We start from the raw sequence: 21,325 nt of genomic DNA, 5'->3' as shown, positions 1-21,325 counted from the left end.
CGCGCGGCTCCATTGTGCCCTCGGAGCGGGCGGCGGCGCGATGGCGCGGGCGGCGGCGGACTTGGGGCGGCTGGCGGCGCGGAGGGCGGGCTGAGCGCATGGAGCAGCACAAGCCAGGGCCCAGGGCGGCGAGGGGCCGGGCCAGGCTGGCTGGAGGTAAGTGGGCCAAGCGGGCGGGTGCGGGGGAAACCGCGGACCGCGGCAGGTGCGCAGGTGCGGGCGGTGGCAGGTGCGGACAGCGGCAGGGGTGGGCGCCCCGGGGCCGGGTGATAGAGGACCCGCTGCCCACCTGCCAAGCCCGCCCCGCGTCTCGGGTCCACCGAGCCGGTGCGCGCCAGGGCGAAACCTCACCTGAGCCTTTGTTGGGGGCCGGCCTGGAGGCAGTCCAGCCCCCGGAGGGGTGCGTGGCCTCAGCGGCCTCCCGGGCCGAAACTGGCCGGCCCGCGCCCGCGGCCACCCCGCGCTGCGGTCGGGGGGCTCACCCTCCCGCGCCCCCTCCCCCGCCGTGCGCGCCCACAGGCCCGTGTCAGGGGGCCCGGGCAGGTGTCTCTTCGCTCCTGGGCTGGAGGCGCTGACCTTTCAGTCTCAGCTGTTGTTTGGGGTGGGGGACTCCCCTTTTCAAATGGGACATAATGAAGCTCAAGCATAAACATGTCCTGCCCCTTTGGAGTGTACTTCTATGGCCTACCCCCCCACCCCTTACTCCCTTCCTTACTCTAGCCTCCACACTGTTCTTGTTCTTTTCGCCCCTGTTTTTGCTTCCCCAATCGTGCTTCCAACCTCACCCCTTCCCTACTTTCCCCTCCACCTACTTATCCACCAACACCCCCTTCGTCCCTTTAGGTAGGGATCATCCTCAGTCATCTTTTTAAGTCGTTTGTATTATCTTAGAAGATTTCACAGGGACAGACACAGAGCCTGTGCCTCCGTCCCTGCGGCCGTGATGGACAGGCCCCGGGTGAGCACAGACTGACTCACCAAACCCTGGCACGCAGGCTGAGGGCCTTCCTTGAAGCAGTCTGAGAGAGGTAACAGGATAAGCCAGAGACTTAGCCTTGCCCAAGGGGTGCTGACCTTGGGGATGTGACAGGCTGGAAACAAGTCAGGGAAGGGGAAGGGGCGATACTGAATGACAGCTTCAAATCAGCTGCTGAAGACCAGGTGGGATGGGCTGGGATGGGGTATTGAACTCTGAGAACACTTGGCTTTGCCAGGTAGTGTGCACCAATGTGTGCCTTGAGGACAGGAGCCAGGATTGTAACATAAAAACCATCAAGTGTCCTCTTCTCTTCTCAGTCCTGCGATGGCCACCATAGACCCATTTCAGATGTTGTAAGCGGAGGCCAGTAGTAGTGAGCCCTGCAGCCATTCTCTGAAGCACCCTACCCCCGGGTCATTCTTTGGGGGTGAACCCTTCACACTCAGGCCAGGAATGTTGAACTGAACAGAGGGGTCCAGGCCAGTCCCTGGAGCACATGGCACCCTACCTTGAGACCCCCTTGCAGCTCTATTCTCTGAGATCAGCTGGTTCCCTAGTGCTGCAGGAGACGCTGAGTTGCTGCTCTGTGGCCAGGGGTCGTATCCCCCCCCCCCCAGGGGAAGCTACTGGCTCTCTGTGGGGTGTGCTACTGGCTCTCTGTGGGGTGTGCTACTGGCTCTCTGTGGGATGTGCTACTCTTGGACAGAGTAGAGGTCAGAGAGTGTTGCCTCACAGTGATTTCAGCCTTTACTCCCCACACTTGAGGCCTTGGGAGCTGCAGGCCCAAGGTTCCAGGAAGGACAGGTCTGGGCAGTGAGCTGTCCATTTAAAAATAATAATAATTATTATTATATATGTACTTATTGAGGAGAGAGAACCAGAGCATCACTCTGGCATATATGATGTCAGGGATTGAATTTGGAACACTTAAGAGCCTAATACCTTTTCCACTGGGCCACCTGTCTGCATCCTGTTTTCTGGTCTGTTTTCTACCCCCCAAGAAAGCCACGGTCAGGTGCCCAGACAGCTCTGCTGAAGGGTCTGGTAGCAGAGTGCTTGGCCACCCATGCCAAGGGTCTGCATGCCTCTTACACCACCGTCAGGAGCAGTGGGGGTGCCTGGCCTGCAGGGAGGACAGCAGACTTGAGCACAGGAGCTCACAGGCAGGAAGTCACCACCCCCGCAAAGTGAGCTCTGGGGGAACTGGAAGTGTCTGTGGCCTCCTCTATGGCAGAGTTGAGGGGGTGGAATTCCCCAGACCCATGTGATGTAGGGGACGGCCCTGGGCCCCAGGCGCACAGCCTCCACTGAGGGGCCACCCTGCACCTCCCAGGTCACCGTCATCTCCAGACACTCAGACTGGGGACACAATGTCACCTGATACTTAATAGAAACAGCATGTTCTGCCTTGGAGGCAGGGGTCTTGTCCCGGCTCTGCAAGGGAGTGAGTGTACTTGGAATTCGAGAAAGACTAGCTCCTGCCCTGGACTCTGACCCTGAACTCCTGTCCTTTGCCTCTGTGACAGTGGAGTGGGCTCAGCCAACACAACTGTTTTCTTTTTTCTTTTTTTTTTGGGGGGGGGATAGTGGAGCAGGGTTATCACAAGACATTTCTGGAGAGAGTTGGTGGGCCTAGTGACTTGCTAACTAAAATTTGAGACTATTACAGAGCCACATGCAGTTGTAAGGAGTCACACAGAGTAGCCTTTGCATGGCCTGCCCAGTGGTCACATCTTTTTATTATTATTATCTTTATTTATTGGATAGAGACAGTCAGAAATCAAGAGGGAGGAGGGTGATAGAGAAAGAGAGAGACTCCTGCAGCCCTGCTTCACCACTCGTAAAGCTTTCCCTCTGCAGGTGGGGACCAGGGGCTCAAACCTGGGTCCTTGTGCATTGTAATACATGCACTCAGCAAAGTACGCCACCACCCGGGTCCCTTATCTTTTTTTTTAATTGTTTTTTTTTACAGACTTTTTTTTAACTTGCTTTTTTCCCCTCTTGTTGCCCTTGTTTTATTTTATTTAATTTCTTTTTTATTTATTTATTTTCTTTTTTGTTGCCCTTGTATTTTTATTGTTGTTGTAGTTACTACTGTTGTAGTTATTGATATCGTTGTTAGATAGGACAGAGAGAAATGGAGGGGGGGAGACAGAGGGGGAGAGAAAGACAGACACCTGCAGACTTGCTTCACCGCTTGTGAAACTACTCCCCTGCAGGTGGGGAGCCGGGGGCTCGAACCTGGATCCTTAAGCTGGTCCTTGCGCTTTGCACCTAACCTGCTGTGCTACTGCCCAACCCCCCAGTGGTCACATCTTACAGAAACACCACAGCGCCCCATGCAGGAGACTACAGCAACAGATGCAGACAGCACCAGCTCTCTCAGAGCATCCCCACGTCCCTCCTGGCGAGCACTGCTCTGTTCTCCATGTACATAAGTTCATTGTTTCCGGGACATTATGTAAAGGGACACGTACGCTGTGTGGCCATTGGAGACTGGCTTTTTCCACCTGACATAATTCTCCCTTGGTTCCCGCGCTTGGCTCTTTTTATGCCTTTGGGCTGTGGATGTACCACAGGTAGTTAACTTCACTGTTGAAGGACATCTGGGTTTGTATTCTTTGGTTACTCGGAACTGAGCAGCTGTGAACACTGTCCAGGTTTTTGCATGAACAGAGATGCATGTTGATTGAAGGTGAATGTTCAGGCATGTGACTGCTGGATTGTATGGTGGCTGAGTGCAGTTTGGTGAGAGACTGCTTGACTTTTCTGGAGTGGCTGTACCATTCCACGTTTCCACCAGCATGTGTGAGAGGGCCTTTCTCCCTGCCAGCAGTTGGTGGTGGCACTATCTTTCATCGTAGCCTTTCTGATACTTGACACATTCAAACTGCTCGCTTGATGTGGCTTATATTTGCAGCTCTCTGCTGGCCAGCATATATTTATCATCCACATGGCCTCTTCAGTGAGATATTCCTTCATGTCTTTTGCTCATTCTCTAAAGATTGATTTACTCATGGGAGAGAAAAAGACAATACCAGAGTATCGCTCTGGCACATGAGATGCTGGGGATTGAGCTCCAGACCTCACGGTTGAGGGTCTACTGTTTTATCCACCCTGCCACCTCCTGTTTTCTTTCTTTCTCGTTTTCATTTTCTTTTTTCTTTTTTTTCTTTTTCTTTTAAACCAGAGCACTGAGCAGCTCTGGCTTTTTGGTGGTACAAGGGAATAGTACCTGGGATTTCAGAGTCTCAGGCATGAGAGCCTCTTTGCATATCCATTATGCTGTCTACCCCTGCCCTTTATTTTCTTTATGTATTTATATGTAGACAGCCAGATATCAAGAGGGAATGGCTGTGGGTGGGGAGAGACACCTGCAACACTGCTTCACCACTCGCAAAGCTTTCCCCCTGCAGGTGGGGACCAGGAGCTCGAACCCTAGCCCTTGAGTACTGTAACACGTGCACTCAGTCAGGTATGCCACCACTGGCCCCGCCACTTCCTGTTTTCTACTTGACTTTTCCAATTAGATTTTCTCTCTTTTTTATCATAATTTTCTTTAAAAAACTTTTTTATTATATTTATTATTTTAATATTTTTAATATTTATTCCCTTTTATTGCCCTTGTTGTTTTATTATTATTTTTTAAGTATTTATTTATTCCCTTTTATTTGCATAGTTGTTTTATTTATTTATTTATTTATTTATTCCCTTTATTGCCCTAGTTGTTTTCTTGTTGTAGTTATTATTGTTGTCGTCATTGTTGGATAGGACAGAGAGAAATGGAGAGAGGAGGGGAAGACAGAGGGGGAGAGAAAGATAGACACCTGCAGACCTGCTTCACCACTTGTAAAGTGACCCCCCCCTTGCAGGTGGGGAGTCAGGGGCTCAAACCAGGATCCTTACACCAGTCCTTGAGCTTTGCACCACTTGCACTTAACACATTGCGCTACCGCCCGGCTCCCGCCCTTGTTTTAATCTTTATTATTTTTTATATCTCTTGTTGCCCTTGTTTTTATATTTATTTTTTATATTTATTGATTTTCCCTTTTTGTTGCCCTTGTTTTTATTGTTGTTGTAGTTATTGTTGTTATTGATGTCATTGTTGTTAGATAGGACAGAGAGAAATGGAGAGAGGAGGGGAAGACAGAGGGAGAGAGAAAGACACCTGCAGACCTGTTTCACCACCTGTGAAGCAACTCCCCTGCAGGTGGGGAGCCGGGGTCTCGAACTGGGATCCTTGGGCTTGGCACCATGTGTGCTTAACCTGCTGCACTACTCTCCGACTCCCTCTTTATTATTATTTTTTTTTTATGGACACAGCCAGAATCGAGGGAGAAAGGGGAGATAGGTGGTTCGGGAAGTGGTGCAGTGATAAAGCTTTGGACTCTCAAGCATGAGGTCCTTAGTTTGATCCCCGGCAGCACATGTGCCAGAGTGATGTCTGGTTCTTTCTCTCTCCTCCTATCTTTCACATAAATAAAATGTTTTAAAAAGGGGGGGAGATAGAGAGGGAAAGAAACAGAGATACCTGCAGCCCTGCTTCACCACTCACTAAGCTTTACCCCTGCAGGTGGGGACCAAGGGCTCAAACACTGCTCCTTACACACTGTATCATGTGCGCTCAACCAGGTGCGCCACTACCCAACCCCTAATAATAATTTTTTAACTTATTTTATCTTAATGAAAGAGATACAGAGAGATACCAGAGCACTACGTAGTTCTAACTGATGGTAATACTGGGGCTTGAACCTAGGACCTCAGAACCTCAAAACCTCAGGCCTGAGAGTCTTTTGCAGAACCATTATGCTTTCTTACCAGGTCAGGTTTTTTTTTTGTTGTTGTTTGTTTTTTTACCAGAGCACTAATCTGGTCTGATGTTGGTGTGGGGACTGAACCCGGGCTTTGGAGCCTCAGGCATGAGAGTCTCTGCATAACTATTATGCTATCTGCCTCCCCCCCCACCCCACCCCCACACACACACGTGTGCTCAGCCAGGTGTATCACCACCCAGCTCCACTTTCCACTTCTCTGCCATGGCTTGAGCCCTGCTGACCTTAGTGGCCTCAGGGAAGGATCAGTACACGGCACCAGGCCAGCACACTCAAAATGCAGAGTGCCCCTCACCCCCATCCAGGCCTCCTCAGGCCTCCCCTGAGAACCAGAACCACTGCCTCTAGGGCTATGCCAGGCAGAGATGGGCATAGCGGGGGCCCTAGCGACCTCTGGCCCTATGAAAGCCTTGCTGGAGGAAGTGTCAAGGGCCCAGATGGCTGGCGGGATGGCCGGTCCCTTCCTCTTCTGGGAGTGTAAGTGGGAAAGGGAGCCACACTGCCATGTCTGTGGGCACCTGCTGGGCTGCTGCCCATGGTACTGTGTGTGGTCAGTGCCCCACCCAGGGGATGCTATGCCTGCTTAGCTCCCCACACACTAAGCCCCAGGTAGAGACCTATCCTTCTTCCCTGGGGAGGGGCCCTCTGCCAGGCCCCCCCACTTGCCAGCAGGCACCCTTCATGCTCTGCCCCAAAGCCCCCTCAGGGTGAGCAGGCTTCTTGCAGTTGGAGGAGCTGGGGCTGTGTCCTGGCCTTCTGGGAGATCCAGGCCTCAGCCTATGTAGGGGAGCTGTGGTGCATGGAGGAAAAATTTGGGGTCAGAAAGCCCAATTCCTCACTGGCAGGACCCAGTTCTACCAGGGACTGATGCCACGAGCCCTTTGGGTTTGAGCCAGGAAGGCAAGGCTTATATGGGGCTTCCTCCACTCTGTACCTCCTGACAGGGACCCCAGCTATGTCTCCATTCCAGGTCTTCTTTCTCCCGTCCGAGATAGCAGAGCAGCCCAGCCCCACGGAAGCACGTTCCCACTCATCTCAGGCCCGGCCTTCAGGCTGCTCAGAAGCCAATGAACCCCATGAACCCCATGAAACCTGCCCTGCCCCCTGCACCACACAGGTGAGTTGGGGCTCCTGCCCTTCCATTCCCATCTGGCAGGGTTTTGGCACCTGTGCCCCTCATCCCCACCCCAGCTCCTGGGGGCCTGACCTACATCCCTTCCCACAGTGATGGTCCATTTGCTTATGAGGTGTTGCCTTGGCAGCAGAGTGCCACCCAGCCTGCAGGCTCGCTGTCTGTGGTCACAACCGTGTGGGGAGTTGGCAACGCAGCACAGAGCCAGGTGAGCGCACCCATGCCCTGGCTTCACAAGGCCTCTCCAGCCCAGGGGCTATGGTGGAAGGGTTCTTCTCCTGCACACAAACCTCCCCTCCTCCCTCACCCCCTATCCTCCCCAACCAATCTCAACCATCTCAGGGCTTATTTCGGTGACTTGTTTCCTTACAGGTTTTGGGGAACCCCATGGGCCCTGCAGGGAGCCCCCCAGGTGGCTCTATGATGCCTGGCATGGCGGGGGGCAGCTCAGCCCTGAGCTCCCCACAGTGTCTGGGGCAGCAAGCCTTCGGTGAGGGAGGTACTGCCAAGGGCTACGTGCAGCAGGGCGTGTATGGCCGTGGCAGCTACCCCGGGGGCCCTGGCTTCTCCACGGGGTAAGTAGGACTCCCAGGACCCTCCCAGAACTGTGAGGCCCGGGTTCTCACTGGCTCCTGAGTGAAGGGGGCCCCCAGTAGTGCTGTGGGTGGGCCCAGGCCTGGAGTAATAGGCAGGGAAGCTTCTGAGTGGTGCCTCCGCTTGTCTTGACAGGTATGCAGGGGGACCGGGAGGCCCGGGGGGCCTGGGCCTCCCTTCCCACGCTGCTCGCCCCTCCACTGATTTCACTCAGGCAGCGGCAGCAGCTGCTGTGGCTGCTGCCGCTGCCGCCACCGCTACGGCCACTGCCACGGCCACTGTGGCTGCCCTGCAGGAGAAGCAGAGCCAGGAGCTGAGCCAGTACGGAGCGGTAAGGCCCCTGGAGTCCGGGCAGATGGGAGTCAGGGGAAGAGCCAGCAGAAGGGTGGGCAGGGCAGAGGTGAAGAGTTAAGGAGAGGCTCCCGGGACCCTATACCTCAAGGTGAGAGCCCTCCCTCACCCCCGTTCTCCTTTCCCTTCCAGATGGGGGCCGGACAGACTTTCAGCAGCCCGTTCCTGCAGCACGGGGGTCCCCGCGGGCCTAGCTGTCCCAGTGGCATGAACTCTACAAGCATGGGAGGGCTGATGGGTCCCTCGGGCATGAACACCATGGGCATGAATTCTACCAGGGCAGCAGGCCTGGCCCCTCTGTATGCTGGGCAGCGACTGCCCCAGCATGGGTACCCTGGGCCCCCCCAGGCCCAGCCGATGCCCCGACAAGGGGTCAAGAGGACCTACTCCGGTGAGGTGGGTGTCCAGGCCCAAAACCTTGGGGGGAGGCACTGCTGTCCCACCCCTCGGCCCCTGCTCACCCCTCCACCCTTGTGCTGCTTCCCTGCCCAGGTGTATCCGGCCCAGCAGTATCTCCCGGGAGGCCAGTATGTGCCCAGTCCAGGGCAGCCCACAGCTGCCTCCACCTACCCTGGTCACAGGCTGCCGCTGCAGCAGGGCATGGGCCAACCCCTGTCCACTGCAGGCCCTGCAGGACTGCACTACAAGGTACGCCTGTTCCCCAGGCCACGGGCCTCAGGTGGACCCACAGGTGCTGAGAATGCCCACACAGCTAGGAACTCACACTGCCTGGCACCAGAGCAGCTATGGTGGGGAAGGTGGCAGGGGACAGAGTCTGGACCCAAAAGAGCTATGGGCAGGTCTCATCTGACTAGTCCGGGTAAATTGAGCAATTGGTACCCGCTCTCTGTAGATAATCAGGAAACTCAAAACATGGTTAAGGAAGGAAGTAAAGACTAACACCTGTGTGTGTCCAGGGCTTCTCTGTCCAGACCCAGGCTGAGAGTGGGCTGAGCCCCAGGCACACACATCTTCTTTGCCGCAGAGCAGCTCAACAGACAGGGCACTGACTTAAATGAAGGGGTGGAGGGTAGGGACAGCTGGGTGGATGTGTGGAGAAGGTGCGTACAGCCAGGCCCCCTGGGGCTGCCCCTGCCTGTCTGCAGCTGACCTTTCCCAGTGGGGGCTCTGGGAACAAGTCCTCCCTCCCCACCATCGTCCTGCCTTGACTGTGTGCTCGACCCCACAGCCCACTCGTTCCATCCCTGGCTACCCCAGCTCCCCACTGCCGGGGAGCCCCACGCCGCCCATGACCCCCAGCAGCAGCATCCCCTACATGTCCAGCAGCCAGGAAGTCAAGTCTCCCTTCCTGCCTGACCTCAAGCCCAGCGTGGGTGCCTTGCACCCTTCACCTCCTGGTGAGTGCTGTCTGTTCTCAGGGTGGGTGGGGACTGCAGGGATGGGCCTGCTCCTGAGGCTCTCCCCACAGGCCTCCGCAAAGTGGTGTGAGGGTGTGGGTCTCCTGGGAAGGTAGATCACAGTGCATATAAAATCTTGGGGATGGGCTGGGGGGGTGTTAGTCACAAGATGATGATGATGATGATGATTACTATTGGATAGAGACAGAAATTGAGAGAGCTGGGAGTGAGACAGAGAGACACCTGCAGTCTGACTTTACCCCTTGTGAAGCTTTCCCCCTGCAGGTGGGGACCAGGGGCTTGAACCCAGGTCCTTGCACACTATAATGTGTGTGCTTTTGCATAACTATTATACTATCTACCCTTTTAAGAATTTTTTTAATCTTTATTTGTTGGATAGAGATAGCCAGAAGGGGGAGACAGGGAGGGAGAGATAGAAAGACACCTATAGTCCTGCTTCACCGTTCACAAAGCTTTCCCTCTGCAGGTGGGGACTGGGGGCTCAAACCCAGGTCCTTACGCATCGCATTGTAGTATGTGTGCTCAACAAGGTGCGACACCACCCAGCCCCACAAGATTTTGTATAGACTGTGGAGAGCTGGGCGGCAGTAGATAGCATAATGGTTATGCAGAGATTCTTTTTTCTTAAAACAATTTCTTTTTTTTTAAGATTTTATTTATTTATGAGAAAGACAGGAAGAGAGAGAAAGAACCAGACATCACTCTGGCACATGTGCTGCAGGGGATTGAATTAAGGACCTCATGCTTGAGAGTCCAAAGCTTTATCACTGTGCCACCTCCCGGACCATGCAAAGAGATTCTTATGCCCCTTGGGCTTCAAAGTCCCAAGTTCAAAACCCCCCACACATACCACCATAAGCTAGAGTTGAGCAATGCTCTGGAAAAAAATTAAAAACAAAAAATAAAATAAAATAAAAATGGAATATGAAGAGCTTTCGGAACTCCCTAGTTCTAGAGAGATAGCACAGTGGGAATTCATGGAGTTTATGGGTGAAAGAGGTCCCAGGTGGGATGCCAGAGCTGACTGGTGGCCTGGTCCCCCCCAAAAAAAAAACAAAAAAAAAACACCTTGGTATACTGTACTGAAGTTGAGGGGGTGAGGAGTTCAGATCCTGGTGCATAGTCAGAGGAGAACCTAGTCTGAGGGATACTGTTTTTGCAGAAAACTGAAAAATTTTACACAAGTACCAGTAACAATAACTATAAACCATTAATCCCTCCAATTAAAAAAAACAGAATGGGGATACAGCATAATGGTTATGCAAAGAGACTCTCATGCCTCGGGGGCTCTTAAGTCCCAGGTTCAATCCCCCACACCACCATAAGCCAGAGCTAAGCAGTGCTCTGGTGGGGGGGGGGGACAGATTGGGGGCCAGGCAGTGATACACCTGGTGGAACACATGATAACATGCACCAGGACCTGGGTTCAAGACCCCAGTCCCTATCTACAGGGGCAGCTTCACAATGAATGAAGCAGTGTTGCAGGCATCTCTCTCTTTTTTTGCCTTTAGGGTTCTCACTGGGGTTCGGTGCCTGCATTACAAATCCACTGTTCCTGGCAGCCATTTTTTTGATAGGACAGAGAAAAATTGAAAGGGATGGGGAAGATAGAGAGGAAAAGAGAAAGACACCTGCAGACCTGCTTCACCACTTTTGAGGCATCCCCCCCCACAGGTGGGGAGATGGGGACTTGAACCAGGATCATTACGTGGGTCCTTGTGCTTCATACTATGTGCCCTTAACCTGGTGAGCCACCACAAGGGCCCCTTTTCTCCAATTCTCTTATCTTCTCTTCCTATCTCTTTCTTCCCACTCACTCACTCAATTTCTGTCTATAGAAACACACACACACACACACACACACACACACACTGAAAGCACCAGAGGCTCATTTTTGTTGTTTTATTATTACTTTTTATTAGAAAGAAGCAGAGCACCACTCTGGCACATGTGATGCCAGGGATCAAACTCAGGACCTCATACCTTATAATCCAACACCTTACCCACTACGTCACCTTCCTTCAGGGTGGAGGGCCATGTTCTCCTGGCCTAATGCAGGGACACTGACTGAGCAACTGAGACAGAACAGTCGGAACAGCAGGACAGGAAGCTGCTGTCACCACTGGAGGTGACAGCTAAGTGCAGTGTCCCAAGAGATGCCACCCAAACCTCAGCCCTAGGGGGTGGCTGTGCAGCCCAGGGGTCTTCAGGGCATGGTCTGGAGCCGGCAGCCAGCTCACCAGGTGTGGCCTGCTCCCAGGCAGCGGCCCCTGTGACGAGCTGCGTCTGACCTTCCCCGTGCGGGACGGGGTGGTCCTGGAGCCCTTCCGTCTGCAGCACAACCTGGCTGTGAGCAACCACGCCTTCCAGCTCCGAGATTCCGTCTACAAGACCCTGATGCTAAGGTGAGCGCCCCCACCCTGGCACCCCAGCCACCCTGCCACCGCCACTCCTCAGTGTCCTTCCCCACCTTGCAGGCCTGACCTGGAGCTGCAGTTCAAGTGCTACCATCACGAGGATCGGCAAATGAACACCAACTGGCCAGCCTCCGTGCAGGTCAGCGTCAACGCCACGCCCCTCACCATCGAACGCGGCGACAACAAGACCTCCCACAAACCCCTGTACCTGAAGCATGTGTGCCAGCCGGGCCGCAACACCATCCAGATCACCGTCACAGCCTGCTGCTGTGTGAGTGCCCCTGCCTCCCTGCCAGGTGGCTGTGCCCTGGCATCTCAGTGCTAGGCTGGCCTCTTGGGGGAGGCTGAAGCTGCCCCAAGTCCCCAGCCAGCCCTGAGTCCTCATGACAACAAAGTCTGAGGATCTAGGTGGTGGTCAGATAGCAGCCTCACCAGCTGGGGTGCCAAGGAGCCTAGGGGAGCCCACATCCTGTGGGCTCAAGAGGTCTGGGTTCTGCCACCAAGCAGGGCATGTGAGCTGTGTGCGTGTTGGCAGGGGCTGTGGGTGGGCCACTGGCTACAGGTTGCGCACAGAACTTGGCTGAGCAAGGTGATCTGTGTGGGCCACTGGGCCCCCAGCCTCAACCCTGACAACCTCCCCCTTGCAGTCCCACCTCTTCGTGCTGCAGCTGGTACACCGGCCCTCTGTCCGCTCGGTGCTGCAGGGCCTCCTCAAGAAGCGGCTCCTGCCCGCAGAACACTGCATCACCAAGAGTGAGTGGCCTCCGCATCAGGACCACACAGGCCCTGGGGCCAGAGGCTGGTATGGGGGGCTGCAGCCCCCATACGCAAGTCCTTCCCTGTATCGCCCCCAGTAAAGCGGAACTTCAGCAGTGGTACAATCCCTGGCACCCCTGGGCCCAACGGAGAGGATGGGGTGGAGCAGACGGCCATCAAGGTGTCCCTGAAGTGCCCCATCACCTTCCGAAGGATTCAGCTCCCTGCCCGAGGCCACGACTGCCGCCACATCCAGGTGGGCAGGCACCAGCACTGAGTGTCCGAAAACTCAAACTCTGACCACCTAGGCTGGCAGGCTGGCAGTCGGCGGCAGGTGACCTGTGTCCCTGCCCTATCCCTGCAGACTTAGCCATCATCTCTCCAGAGTATAAGAAGCCTGGTGTTCTGTACCCAGGGCTGTGGTTTTAAAAGGTGTGGAAAACTTGGGGTAGAATGACACAGTGGTTTCTGCCTCTGCAAGAAAATACTCTGACATCTGGGGAGATAACATAGTAGTCATGCCAAAGGCTTTATTTTTATTTTAAATGTTTACTTATTTACTTATTTTGGTTAGAGAAATTAAGAGGGAAAGGGGAGAGAGAGGGAAAGAGATACCTGCAACACTGTTGCACTACACATGAAGCTTTCATCTTGCAGGTGGGGAGGAGGGGTTTGAACCTGGGTACTTGTACATAATAACATACACTCAATCAGGTGTGCTATTGCCTGACCCCAAATCTTTTTTTTTTGACCCCAAATCTTTTACACACACACACACACTCACACGAATGCACACCACAGCCTGCTCATCTCTGGCTGATTTTGGTGCTGGAAATTGAGCCTGGGACCTCAGAACTTCAGGTATGAAAATCTTCTGCAAAACCATTATGCTGTCTCCTTAGGGCCACCTGCCCTCTACTTTCTTTTTTTTTATTAATTTATTAATGAGAGAGGAAAAGAGAGAAACAGAACCAGACATCACCTGGTACATGTACTTGGTAGGTAATGAACTCTAGGGACCTCATGCTTGAGAGTCCAATGCTTTATCCACTGTGCCACCTCCCAGGCTGAGTCCCCTACAAATACGTATGCAGTGCGTCCCTCCCCTTCTCGGTCACCTGAATATGTATGTGAGAAGAGGCACGTGGGGTTACGGGGCTCCCCTGGCTGCCATCAGTCCCCAAGCCTGAACGTGGGTGATCACCCTGCTCCCTCTGAGACTTGTTATCTTCCTGGCTCTCCACAGTGCTTTGACCTGGAGTCCTACCTGCAGCTCAACTGTGAGCGGGGGACCTGGAGGTGCCCTGTGTGCAAGTGAGTGTCCCCGAGACAGTCCCTGAGGCCAGTGCAGGGCTCCAGGATGGAAATGTGGGGGGACACTACCACAGAGGCTGTCCTGGGCAGTTCCTTCCCACAGCCTCAAGGGTGGCACTGGAGAGAACAGAGCACAGATCAGATGGCACTGAGCTCCCAGTGTCACATGTAGGTGGGGAGAATAGGGCTGGTGCCCAGGCCTGAGCTGTGTCTGCTTTGTCCTCCGCAGCAAGACAGCACTGCTGGAGGGCCTGGAGGTAGACCAGTACATGCTGGGCATCCTGATTTACATCCAGAAGTACGTCTCCTGCCACCTTGAATAGTCAGCAGAAGGCAGGGGGGACAGGCCTACAGACCTGCCTGCAGCCCGGGGTGCACACATGGCCTGGGGGCCTTGAGACATGGAGGGGCTGCTGGGAGAGGTGCTGGGTGGGCAGAGACCAGCCTGTGTGTGTGTGTGTGTGTGTGTGTGTGTGTGTGTGTGCGCGCACATCCCCCAACAGCTCTGACTACGAGGAGATCACCATCGACCCCACATGCAGCTGGAGGCCAGTGCCCATCAAGCCCGACCTGCACATCAAGGAGGAGCCGGACGGGCCGGTGCTGAAGCGCTGCCGCACCGTGAGCCCTGCACACGTGCTCATGCCCAGCGTGATGGAGATGATCGCCGCCCTGGGCCCTGGGGCCACCCCTTTCACCCCCCTGCCAGCCCCCGCGGCCCCAGCTGGCGACTATCCCAGCCAGGGTGAGGACAGCAGAGCCAGCCCAGGCCTTGTCTACCCATGCGTGTCACCTGAGGAGCCAGGGGTCGGCTGGGCACATGATGGAGATGGAAGTCCCTTGAGGGCCACCTGACATTTCTGTGGCTGGGCCCTGAATTAGGGGGGTGAGGAGGGCCCAGACCGCTCACTTCCTCCCAGCCTTCACTGTTGTGATCCCATTCAACCTGACAGTGAGAAAGAGCCCCGTGCATGCATCCACCAGGCTGCCCTGGCTTCTCTCTTGGCCCTCACTCAGGACCCGGCTCTCCTCCTCCCTCAGGTGCCTCCTTCCTGGGACCTGGGGCCTTTCCCGAATCCTTCCTGTCTACTTTGCCCAGCACACCCACCCTCCCTGAGTTCACCCCGGGGCCACCCCCCATCTCCTATCAGTCCGACATTCCCAGCAGCCTCTTGACACCAGACAAGTCTGCCGCCTGCATCCCAGGCCAGGTGAGTGCTCCGCCAGGAGACCTCCTCACCCTCGGGGGACTCTAGAACCATTTGGCCAGCTTCTGCTCCCCTTCCTTCTGCAGATGGCACCAGCGGGTCACCTGGACCCAGCCCACAACCCCGGGCCACCGGGGATGCACACCTCCAACCTGGGTGGCCCCGCAGCACCCCAGCTCCACCATCCAAACCCCCCTGCAGCAGCCCGGGCACCCCTGGGCCAAGTGAGCTCAGGTCCTGCAGGCGAGCTGGCTTTCAACCCCACCAGCAGTGTGATGGGGCCCCCCATGGCTGGTGGTGGGGAGGCCCCAGAACCTACCCTGGATGTGAGTACCTGACCCACTCTGGGAGTGCTGGGCTGGGCTGGGGGTGATGGGGAGACCTCTGCAGGAGCCTTCAGCCTCAGAAGGGAACACAGATACCTCCATGACTTCAGGCCAAGACCTGTCAGGTGACATCAGCCCTTGTGGTGACAAGTGCTGGGTGGCAGGCTGTGTCCAGCACCTGGCCCTGAGGATGCCATGAGGGGCTGGCAGAGCCCCTAAAAAAACTGGCCATGATGGTGGTGGCACCAACCCTCAGCCACCTGGCCCACCAGTGGCTCATGAGCCAGAGCCAGTGCCTAGGGGACAGGTGACTGTCCTACCATGATAAAGGAAACCCACCCCGCGGGTACCCCATAAGGAAAAACTAGAGCACCTTAAGCCATAAAAGCTAAGGGACTTGGAGGCACGGAGATGGCTCTCCCTTTCCCGTGCAAGAGGACCTGCTTTCAGGCCCCTGGTCACCACATGGGAACACCATGCAAAGGAGAAGCTTCTCCAGTGGCGGAGCATTGCTGTAGTGTCCCCCTCTCTGCCGTTCACCCTTCTGCAAAAATCCTCTCTTCCTCCTCCCCCTCCTCCCCCCTCCTCTGCTGGGAGCGGTGCAAATGAGCAGGCACAAAGCCCCCAATGGAGAAAAAAGTCTCAGGGCCTCCTGCGCTTGCCGGGTTCTCCCTGGGATCGCTCCCAGGCTCCTGTGAGGCTGCCTGGGGTGGACACTGGACAGCCAGTTCTTGTTGGACATCTAACCGCAAGTGACTCCTTTGGCAGGGTGGGAGAGCCCTCAGTTTCTCTGAGGGGCTGGGATGCCTGGTGGGGTGGGGTGTGGGCACACAACCCTGCAGAGGTAGGGGCCTAGCTGGCATACCTGGGCAGACTGGCCATTGTGAGGCCCAACCGAGCCACTGACAGCTCATCCTTCGTCCTCAGTTGCTCCCAGAACTGACCAACCCTGATGAGCTGCTGTCCTACCTGGGCCCGCCTGACCTACCCACCAGCAGCAACGAAGACCTGCTCTCCTTGTTTGAGAACAACTGACCCAGGCATCCCCGCCCCCCCCCAGGGGCCAGCCCTCCTCATCCCTGCAACCTCCAGCCATGGCCCCACCCCCTGGAAACAACCCTGGCTGGGTAGCCCAGGCAGAGACCCTGACCCCCAACTCACTGCTGAGATGCCCGCCCCTGCTACGTGCCCAACCCCCCAGCGGCCTCATCTTGCCTGCTCCCCCTGGCCGCTTCTACACCCCGTGAGTTGGCTCTGATCCCCACCCAGGTGTGTGTGTTGGGGGGGAGAAGCCTGGCACCCTCCAAGCCCTCGAAGGGCTGCGGGGAGACAAAAGCACAACGGAGTTACTGTCCTGGAAACACAACGCTGGGGTGGGGGGGGGGGGGGGTCTCTGTGCCCCACTCCTTTCTACCCACATTGGGAGGCAGTGCCAAGGCCCTACGTGAACAGCCCCCACGTTTTTAGCCTCCCCCATACACACACTCACTGCCCCGCCCTCTCCCCACACACACACCCAGGGCCAGGCTGGGAGGGGCCACTGCACCCCGGGGAGCTGTCGCGCCCATCTGTATTAAAGGACTCTGGAGGTGGCCACCGCTTGTCCTTGCTCCGCCCCAGCCCGCCAGTGGGGAATTTCCTGGGCTCTGGAATTTTCCAGGCTGACTGCTGCTGCCCAGCTGCCAGGGTGGGTGCAGGCTGGCTGGGAGGCTCCCTGCCCTAGAACTGCCCCTGGGGGAGCCCTGAGTGTCTCCCCTCCCCACCCCAGGTTCCAGGACAGAGCCTGGATTGCTGTCTGCCTCTGCCTTCAACAGCTTTATGGGGGTATACTCCCCTACGGTGGGTCTGGAGAGGGAAGGCTGGGACAGGTCCCAGCCTGCCTTGGGTGGGGTGGGGGTGACATCTGGCAGGATGGTCTGACTAAGCACCAGCTGGTGTGCTTGCTCTGCAAACTGCAAGAAGGAAGGGCTGGGCGGTGAACTAGCTCGCTTAGTTCTTTGCCATATGCACAACCCAGGTTGGAGCCCAGCCCCCACCACCGCAATGAATGAAGATTCCAGGTTGTGGTCCTCTTCACTCTCTGCCTCTGTCTCTAAAACAGGGTGAGGGACTGGGCAGTGGTGCAGGTTACCATATGTGGGTACTCAGGTTCAAGTCTCCACCTAGAGAAGGGAAGTTTCATGAGTGCAGGAGCAAGCTGCACGTGTCTGTCTGTCCCGTTTCTGTTTATCATGATTTTTTTTTAAGATTTTATTTATTTATGAGAAAGATAAGAGGAGAGAGAGAAAGAACCAGACATCACTCTGGCACATGTGCTGCCAGGGATCAAGCTTGGGGACCTCATGCTTGAGAGTCCAAAGCTTTACCACTGCACCACCTCCCAGACCACCATAATTTTTTTTAAAGGCTTGGGGCCAAATCCCTGAAATCCTACCCACTCATGGCAGAATGGATTGGAGACTAGGGCTTAGAGTTAGCAGGATACTCAACCTGAAAGGTGCCTTGCAACCCAGGGTGGAGTAGATGCTGTGGTGTCTACTGTCTTCCAAAAAAATACTGTCTGGGACCGGGCGGTGACACACCCAGTAAAACACACATCGAGCACAGGAATCCAGGTTCAAGAGGGAAACTTCATAAGCAGTGTTGCAAGTGTCTCTATCTCCCTCCCCTCTCAATTTCTTTCTGTCCAATCAAGTAAAATAAAAGGAATGTAATTAAATATCTGCTAATTAATGAGAAAACCAGAGCACCACTCTGGCACGCGGTGCTGGGCCTGGAACTTGGGGCCTCCCACTGGAGACAACCCAGGTCAACTGATGTGATGACACTTTTTGTTATTATTGTATAGAGACAGCCAGAAATGAGAGAAGGAGGAATAGGAGAGAGACGCCTACAGCACTGTTTCAGTACTTGTGAAGCTTTCTCTTTGCAGGTGGAGACCAGTGACTTGAACTGAGTCCTTGCGCATTGTCATATGTGCACTCAACCAGGTGTGCCACCACCCAGCCCTAATGACATTTTTTTCCCCTAAGATTTTAGTTGCAGGCTGGGGAGACAATATAATGGTTCTGCAAAAAGACTTGTGCCTGGGACTCCAAATTCAATCCCCAGAGCCATCATAAGCCAGAGTTTGAACAGTGTTTTGGCCTCCTCCCATCTTTCAATCTGTATCTCATTAAAATAAGTGGTCCGAGACGTGGCGCAGTGGATAAGGTGCTGTACTCTCAAGCATGAGGTATCCTGAGTTCAGTCCCCAGCAGCACATGTACCAGAGTGATTGTTGGTCTGCTTCGCACCCTCAGGCTATCCCGGCAAGTGATGTCTGGTTCTTTCTCCTAACTTTCTCATTAATAAAATCTTTAGGGAGTCGGGCTGTAGCACAGTGGGTTAAGTGCAGGTGGTGCAAAGCACAAGGACCGGCTCAAGGATCCCGGTTCAAGCCCCCAGCTTCCCACCTGGAGGGGAGTTGCTTCACAAGCAGTGAAGCAGGTCTGCAAGTGTCTATCTTTCTCTCCCTCCTCAATCTTTCCCTCTCTCCATTTCTCTCTGTCCTATCCAACAACAGTGACATCAATAACAACAGTAAGACAACAAGGGCAACAAAAGGGAATAAATAAAAAATACTTAATTTTTTTTTTAGTTGCAACTGTAGACTGTTAGTTTTGTATGCCCAAGGTTTTCAGTTCAACCCCCAGTTGGGGCTGGGCAGTGGCTCACCTAGTTAAGTGCTCACATTACAGTTCAATCCCCAGCACAGCATGTACCTGAGTGGTCTAGCTCTTTTTTAGCATATGAAATCAGTATTTTCAAATAGAGATGGAGAATTCAAGAGGGGAGGGCACTTGTGAAGCTGCCTGCAGGTGAGAACCAGGTGCTTGAACCCAGGTCCTTGTGCATTATAACGTGCACTCAACCAGTGCATCACAGCCCAACCCATCCCCTTTCTTTATAATTTACTTGTGAGAGGAGGAGGGAGAAGCAGAGCATCCCTGTCACCTTTGATGCTGGGGATTGAACTCAGGACCTCATGATCAGGGTCTGATCACTTTTTTTTTAATATTTATTTTTTATTTTATTTATTTCCTTTTGTTGCCCTTGCTGTTTTTTTTTGTTGTTGTTGTAGTTATTATTGTTGTCGTTGTTGGATAGGACAGAGAGAAATGGAGAGAGGAGGGGAAGACAGGAGGAGAGAAAGATAGACACCTGCAGACCTGCTTCACTGCCTGTGAAGCGACTCCCCTGCAGGTGGGGAGCCAGGGCTCGAACCGGGATCCTTATGCCGGTCCTTGTGCTTTGCGCCACCTGCGCTTAACCCGCTGCGCTACAGCCCAACTCCCTCTGATCACTTTTTTAAAAACATTTATTTATTCCCTTTTGTTGCCCTTGTTTTGTTGTAGTTATGACTGATGTCGTTGTTGTTGGATAGGACAGAGAGAAATGGAGAGAGGAAGATAGACACCTGCAGACCTGCATCACTGCTTGTGAAGCAACTCCCCTGCAGGTGGGGAGCCAGGGGCTCGAACTGGGATCCTTATGCCGGTCCATGCACTTTGCGCCACCTGCGCTTAACCCGCTGCGCTACCACCCAACTCCCGAGGGTCCAATCACTTTTATCCCCTGTATCACATCCTGAGTTTACAAAGCTCAACAACCTGTTTCCACAGACCATTAAGTACAATGTAAAAGAGTGCCCACACCCCTGCCCTGCTGGATGGGTGAAGAGTCAAGGTGGTGGTGAGGTCCTGAGCCTCAAGGGTGAGAGGAGAAGAGAGGGCTGAGGAGACAGCACAGAGATAATGCAAAATACATTTTTATGACTGAAGCTTTCTGGTCCCAGGTTCACTTCCCAGCACCACTATAAACCAGAGCTTAGTCCTATGGTTTAAAAAAAAAAAATGAAGGGTGCGGGGAGGTTCCACAGATTGTTTCACATATCACAGTATGTATCAGATATTACATAATTTTAACTGAGAAGCCAAGGATACTAAGTCATAGACTCCACCCAACAACACAGCAGGATACACATTACCCCTACTTGGAACCTTTTCCAGGATCACATCTTAAAGTCACAAAACCGGTCTTGAGAAATTAAAGAGATTAGAATCAAAATGCCAGGACTGGGGAGACAGTTTAGTGGTTCTGCAAACAATTCTCATGCCTGAGGTTCTGAGCTCCCAGGTTCAGTCTCCAACACCACCACAAGCCAGAGCTGAGCAGGGCTCTGGTAAATAAATAAATTAATAAATAACCAAAACAGAATCAAAATACTTTCTTGAGAGCCTGGCAGTGGTACACCAGGCTAAGCACACACATTGCCATGCTCGAACCCAGGTTCTAGACCCCACTCCCCACCTGCAGGAGGGATGCTTCATGAGTGAAGCAGTTCTTTCTCCCTCTCTCCCCATCCCTTCTCCATTTCCCTCTGTGCTATTAAAAATTTTTAAAGAAAAAAAAAATGGCCACCGGGCGCAGTGGACTCCTAGTGCTTGCACCAAGCCCCAGTGATAACTCTGGTGGCAATAAAAATTTTTGATACTTCATTTTGTCACAGTGGAGTGAAGCTAGGTTGAAATGGGCAACTGGAGAAGGTGGCCCAGGAGATGGCACAGTGGATTCTCAAGCAGGAGGTCCTGAGTTTCATCCCCAACAGCACATGTACCAGAGCAATGTCTGGTCCTCCCCTACCCCTCTCATTAATAGATAAAATAGTACTGGGGAGTCTGGCGGTAATGCAGCGGGTTATGCACTGGTGGTGCAAAGCGTGTGGACCAGCTTAAGGATCCCAGTTTGAGCCCCCAGCTCCCCACCTGCTTGCTACACAAGCGGTGAAGCAGGTTTGCAGGTGTCTAGCTTTCTCTCCCCCTCTGTCTTCCCCTCCTCTCTTCATTTCTCTGTCCTATCCAATGATGACATCATCATCAACAGTAAAACAACAAGGGCAACAAAGGAATAAGTATTTTTTAAAATAGTACATAAAATATTTTTATTTTAAAAAGGGAAACTGGAGAAGTGGCAAGTATGTGGGATTAAGCAACAC

General features: G+C 54.1%; 1 protein-coding gene across 5 annotated transcripts; it reads left to right on the top strand.

The window, feature by feature from the left end:
- On the top strand, positions 1-16,884 carry ZMIZ2 (zinc finger MIZ-type containing 2). 5 transcript variants are annotated; one of them, XM_060171597.1, is made up of 19 exons: positions 1-156; positions 6,782-6,928; positions 7,037-7,151; positions 7,316-7,518; positions 7,673-7,868; positions 8,021-8,284; positions 8,381-8,536; positions 9,078-9,246; positions 11,528-11,672; positions 11,745-11,955; positions 12,332-12,437; positions 12,539-12,696; positions 13,687-13,754; positions 13,984-14,052; positions 14,258-14,499; positions 14,796-14,965; positions 15,049-15,288; positions 15,902-16,040; positions 16,216-16,884. In XM_060171597.1, the coding sequence occupies exons 2-19, from the start codon at positions 6,879-6,881 to the stop codon at positions 16,239-16,241; spliced, it is 2,727 nt and encodes a 908-aa protein (XP_060027580.1). In that variant the 5' UTR covers positions 1-156; positions 6,782-6,878; the 3' UTR covers positions 16,242-16,884. The 5 variants fall into 5 exon arrangements, with proteins under 5 accessions (XP_060027580.1, XP_060027581.1, XP_007524456.1 ...); XM_060171598.1 differs by having other exon boundaries at positions 6,756-6,928; XM_060171599.1 differs by having other exon boundaries at positions 3-156; positions 6,765-6,928.
- The last annotated feature ends 4,441 nt before the right edge of the window (positions 16,885-21,325 follow it).

The sequence above is a fragment of the Erinaceus europaeus genome, chromosome 14 (genome assembly GCF_950295315.1).
Source record: "Erinaceus europaeus chromosome 14, mEriEur2.1, whole genome shotgun sequence".
Taxonomy (NCBI): Eukaryota; Metazoa; Chordata; class Mammalia; order Eulipotyphla; family Erinaceidae; genus Erinaceus; species Erinaceus europaeus.
Note: the sequence above shows the minus strand (reverse complement) of the source record. Positions and strands in the feature narration are given on the sequence as shown.